This window comes from Alligator sinensis, unplaced genomic scaffold, assembly GCF_000455745.1.
Source record: "Alligator sinensis unplaced genomic scaffold, ASM45574v1 scaffold1354_1, whole genome shotgun sequence".
Lineage (NCBI taxonomy): Eukaryota > Metazoa > Chordata > Crocodylia > Alligatoridae > Alligator > Alligator sinensis.
The window spans coordinates 18,989-24,700 of NW_005842344.1; the positions used below are offsets into that span (position 1 = coordinate 18,989).

Here is a 5,712-nt window from a genome sequence, read left to right on the forward strand (position 1 = left end):
CATAATTTGCCCTACATGCAATAAGTAAAAATTTAGGTTTCTTGCCAAAAAAACCCCAACAAAACAAAACAACCCTTAAGCCTTTTCATCTGCTTGACTCTTCTGTACATTTTCAACATTATTTCCAACAAAATGCAAGATATAGTGATGGGGCCTACAAGTTAGCAGGCTTTAAGCCAGGAAACTTTCCCAGATGCCCCAACTGTAATTGCTAAGAACTGCCCTTCTCACACACCTGCCCAGCATCCAGGTAATGCGTCACCTGGAGCACCAAGAAGAACACACGTAAGGATTCTTTCTGGATAGGGTTTCCTTGCCAGTTTTCAACTATTTGCCCACAAAGAGTGAGGAGTGGGTGCACTTCCTGCAGCTTTCGCTCCATTAGAAGAAGCTAAACCAAAGAAAGAGAAGTATTAGATAGGTATTCTGTGCTGAACGAGCACAGGGAAAGTGCTAAGTGCTCAGGACCTGAAAGCTGGTTTATTTAGGTACTTCACTATGGGGAAAAAGGGATTACTGTAAGGAAGCCCCCCCCCACTTTATTTCTTTAAAGCATTGGCCAATTTATGGTACTGGAGCTCTCATCCTGAATTTAAAAAAAGAGGCCTACAATGCTGATTCTAATCAATTACCTAGGTCTGGAATAACCTTACTATAATCAAGTAAGGTTATCCTTTCTCCGTGAAGCAACAAGTGCTACGCTGCTGGGAGCAAGTAAGGGGGATGCAACTAGCCAAGAATGCTGCAGCCTTAAAACCTGACTTGAGGTATGCATCAACCCCATGCTCCCTTATCAGAATGAAGCAGAACCTGGTTAACACAGTGGTAGGCATTTGAAAGACTTTCAAACCAAACATCTAATTTTAAGACCAATAGCCTTACACTGTTCTGTGCTCTGTATGTACTAAGTAAATAACAGTAACTTGTTATACTTTAACATAATGAACTTACCATCCCTTTACTGAGCAGAAACAGTGCCCTAAAATAGAACAAAAAAACCCTGTCACATTTCTAAGAAGGAACAACACTGTACATGCAAGAGCAAAAATTCAGGGTAGTGGACTGCTAAAAAGAGCTACAGCAAGAAACACATGCTAGAAGAAACAGGCAAGGAGGCCTAAGCCTCCCACTCATAATACTGAAATTATTGGCAAACAGGTCAAAATTCTGACAGAATCAACTCAGCTCTCCCCACTTCAAATGTATGCTGAGCATCAGGCAGGCCACCTAAAGGTCTTTTCAAATGAGACCTCATCAAGAAGTCTGTTATGCCACACTGTGACCCATCTGCTGGAGTGCTGCTGTGCCACACTGCATGCACTGGATGGATGTTGTCCTCCACCCCAGCAGTGGCAGCATCTCAACAACACTGCACAACATCCAAGGCCCTCTGACAGGAGAGGCAAATATACAAGATAATTACAGAACTGCACAGGAGGAAGAAAGGCCATCAAACTTTCATGGATGTAACTTGAACAAGACTGCAGGCAGAAATATGTGGTGCTTTCTTCCTCAGAGGCCCCCTTCAAAGCAGCAACAAGAACCCTGGCACAACTAAAGGGGAGCAGATTTAAAGAGCAGTCTGATCACTGTCCAAGGATTAATATCTCTGTCTCTTTAGTTGAGGCTGCAGAAGGCTCCCATGTACAGGGGAACCACAGTCTGTAGGGAGACTTTAGGGGATCAGTGTGTCAAACAAGAGGACATTGAGAAATATCCTCCAAAAGCCTTTGCACACATTGCTGGTTGTAAGAGAAAGCAAACACCTGCTTCAGATGGAATCCACAGTCAGAACAAAGAATTCCCATGAAGTACTGGTCTGACAGCACAGGATTTACATATCACCTGAACCTCTGTATAAGCTTGAACAAGCAAAAAATATTTTTCTGGGCATGAAGTGAAGGGAACATGTACCTGGTATATTCTGATCCTACTACCCGGGCATACTCTGCTCCCACTCCTAGCAGGTCACAGGCAGATACCAAATCTTTCTCGAGTGTATGTAGTTGCTAAAGAAGGAGAGAGAGAGAAAACTCACTAACATTTTCCACACAGCACTTTTTATGGACAAAGCCGCCAATAATTTTCAGATTTTTGATGCAGTTACTCCTGTTGCAATAACTGAATGTTGAGTGATTAAGCAACGGGACTGTGTACAAGACCTCTTTACATATCTCACGAACATAAAGACCCTTTTCCTCTGGAATCTTTTCTTGCTGATTATTCAAGCTCTTCAAAATTTCAAAGGAAATCTCTCACATGGATGATAAACATAAATTAAAATCAGAGGTTGTTGTAATAAAGTAGAGCTGGTCCTCATCTAATCTGAACCAAAATGCAGTTAAAAAAAAAAAGAAGAATGGAGCAGTTCCATGGGATGGCCTGGGAAGTGAAGTCTGCAAGCACCCCAGGGATGAAGAGAAGAGGTATAGAGTTTTTCATCAGGCACCCTTAGTTTCTGCAACTTCCCTCAAATTCTAGTTGAAAAACCAATCCATAAAGGGAGCAGGCTCTTTGGTTAAACAAAAACCACAAGTAAGCAATCCACCTAAAATATACACCATTTTTGGGCTTCTAGGAAGAATATTATGCAGAGGCTCTGCGAGGCGGTTAGGTTTTGTAAGTACGCAGGCATTACTCATTTAAAGTAAGCATTTTCCCTTAATTAGTAGAAAAACTACAGCTCTCAAAAATACAAAGGAGTATAACAACTTCAGTTCAGGAAATTTGCCCCATTTAGTTAAGCTTTTGCAGGCTGGGTTGGAAAAGGAATAGAAATGAGTGTAAACCATCCATCAAAAAGATAAGTTTGTCAAGCTTACTTTGAAGGAAAGTACCTCAAAAGAAAAACTAATTCCCTCAATAATCCTTGTCTGACTGTTTCTGGCAGACTGCAGAGAAAAGGCACATGCCAGAAAGATACTGTTGACAAACGCACTCTAACCTGCCTCTCACTCCTTGCCTTGTCCATTAACTCTTTGGATAGTGAAGACAAGATGCACCTTATAGCATATCAAAATGAAATGCTAAGTAGCATGCACTGAAGAGATGGGACAGAAGAAGCAAGGACAGCAAAACATGAAGCACACCTCCCAATCCCAAGAATGTTGTCAAATAATCCCTAACAAAACATATCAGTTTCACCGCACTACTGCATCGATTCCAGCCACAGAACCACAGCACATTTGAGCCCTTCCTTGCACCACTTAACACATCCCCATATTTTTTGGAAAAAAAACAAACTAGAAATTTTACAGCCACATTATCCCTCTGAACATCTTCATGGTCCTTCATGAAGCTCTGTAAGCCTTGTACAATACTTACTGCAAGCTGAAAAAGTAGTCTACAGTGCCAATAAGGGGTCTGCTGTGAAATCTGGATGGCTTTACGTAACAGAGGCTTTGCTGCATCGACTGAATTCTGAAACAGAAATATTAAGTTATGGTTAACGCTAAAAACAAACTGTTTAAAAAACTTTCAGTAACAAAGGCAAGGAGTCCCCATTGGTTGGGGATTAAATGTGTGGGGGGATTAAATGTGCCAAGACCCTTAAAACAATAAAAGAACACCGAAAACAAGTATTCAACATGAGTGAACACATTCTTCAGCCCTCTAGAAGTGTAGAAGTTATTCACTGCATTCATTATACTTTATGTATGCAGAAACACACATACTACATGGTGCAAATTGCTTTGGTGCAGAACAAACTCCATGCCATTCAGGAAGTTTTACACAGAATAATAAAGGCATACAACATAAGCTTCCCAAGAAACACCAAAACAGTTGGCCTGCCCTTGTCCCCACTGCTGCTAATGGAATAAGGAGGAAATAAACTTACTTTGTCACAGAACGGCCTTACTAACTCTTAGGACTAGCACGGCCTAACAGAATGAAGCACTTTGGGAATTTTATCCCATATTATTACATGTGAAGTTCAGCGTGCTTAAAATGTGACCATGCTCAGTGTTCTCTAGATATCGTTACTGAGGCTTACACATATATTCCGGTATAAAAGGAGGTACGGCGCCACTGCAAACAACTATTTGGCTCTGGAGTTAATCCACTTACAGTCAACAAACATGGTTTAGAACCTGCCTTAACATGCTTACCTCTTGACAATACAGTTCAGACAGGAGGCTCGCTGCTTCAAATTTGACATCCTCAAACTGTGGAATCTAGCAGCCTCGGAGTTAAGTCATTATCAGACTTTGCGACCACAAAACACCACCCTGCCACGGCCTGCTCCGAACGCCAACATGAATTACAAGAAGGCTGAGGGAGCAGACCACACATAAGGAACTAGGCAAAGCTCCCTGCAAGATCTACCAGGCCCCTGCTACACGTTACATATATTACACAATTAACTCGTAAATCATGCAATAAATCCAGGCAAGCCACACATCCAAAGTAATCATCACATGATAAAAATGACTCTCCAGCTATAAAAAGAGCCAACCAGCTACAAAGCTAGTGCTTGAAGAGGTGCTGGTTTGTACCCAGCTTTGACAGTGTAGCCGGGGCCCATCAGAACCAGCACCGCCTGTTTTCCTAGCAAAAGCTTTCTGCATTAAAATCCTGATGAAGATCCTGAGTGTTAGCTATTGACCAGGCAGCTGGAAAAGGATACTTGTTGTGATATCAACCACTGCAAAAGAAGACGACAGGTTAGTTGGCAGCTGGCAACACCAAGGGGGTCACTGAACTGAACTGCCCCGGGGCCTACTTGCGCTCTCTCGCTGTCGGATTTCTTCAGCCTCTACCTTCTATGGGCCCTAAAAACAGGGGCGTCTACCCCGGGCGGAATGAACCCCCATGACTTCCCACACCCCCACAGGCTGTCATGGCTGGCAGGGAAGGGGACACAGCTGCCTGAACATGGGAATTCCCATTTACTGGGTCACACCAGGTCCATCTTGCCTGCGCGACCCACGCGAGACGCTGGAAGCGAGAGCGACCTGGGTCTGAGCAAGGGCTGCCGGCTGTAGCCGTGCGGGTCTAAAGACACAGGCAGACACGGCTCGCTGGGTAAACACGGTATCTTTTATTAGCTGGAAAAATTATTCTCTGCAAGCTGTTGGGCATATGAAGGGTGTTTCGGGCATAAAGAACAATTTTCCCAACGATTGAGTTGCTCTGATTAAAAGACATCGCGTCTAAGCAAAATAACCTCGTCTGCCTGGGTCCCAGCAGGGCTTGCTTTCCCCTGCTCCTCTCCCCCTCGCAGCCTCCAGCGCTCAGCGCCGATGCAGCCGTCGTGCCCCTCGCTCCTCCACAGAAAGGACCTCAGTAGGTCGAGTCCGCCCCGCCGCCCCGCGTAGGGGGACGATGCCAGCCAGGCAAAACGCCCAGGGCCGGGGGGAGCACCACCGCCCTTGGAAGCCCTTTGCAGACCACAAAGGTTTCCATGATGCCTAACCTAAACCTGCTCTCGGGCAGCTTGCGGCCGTCCCTCCCAGCAACCCCAAGGGGCGCCCGGGGAAACGGAGCTCTCCCGCCCCCTCCTCCCAGCGCCGCACTGGGCCCCGCACGGTAAGAACCACCCATGAAGATGGACACTCGTGAAATGTTAGGATTATTTCTGCACCGAGGGACGAACCCAACAGGAAAATGACGGCTAGGTCTCTCCTTGACGTATTACAACAACTTTGTACTGTTGTTTAGACGCCCTAAACCACCGTGGGAGCAGCTGGAGCTGAAATCCGGCTGGGGGGG

The 5,712-nt window shown here is 45.0% G+C and overlaps 1 protein-coding gene across 1 annotated transcript in view; it reads right to left on the minus strand.

Moving 5' to 3' along the window:
* Positions 1-5,148, minus strand: part of MAU2 (MAU2 sister chromatid cohesion factor) — a 24,136-nt gene extending 18,988 nt beyond the window's left edge. The window contains exons 1-7 of the mRNA XM_006028864.1: positions 5,122-5,148; positions 4,628-4,756; positions 4,110-4,175; positions 3,325-3,420; positions 1,915-2,009; positions 952-979; positions 236-391 (exon numbers count right to left, since the gene is read on the minus strand). Of these exons, the coding sequence (XP_006028926.1) occupies positions 236-391; positions 952-979; positions 1,915-2,009; positions 3,325-3,420; positions 4,110-4,175; positions 4,628-4,756; positions 5,122-5,148 (597 nt within the window). The remainder of the gene's footprint in view (positions 1-235; positions 392-951; positions 980-1,914; positions 2,010-3,324; positions 3,421-4,109; positions 4,176-4,627; positions 4,757-5,121) is intronic.
* Between the last annotated feature and the right edge of the window lie 564 nt (positions 5,149-5,712).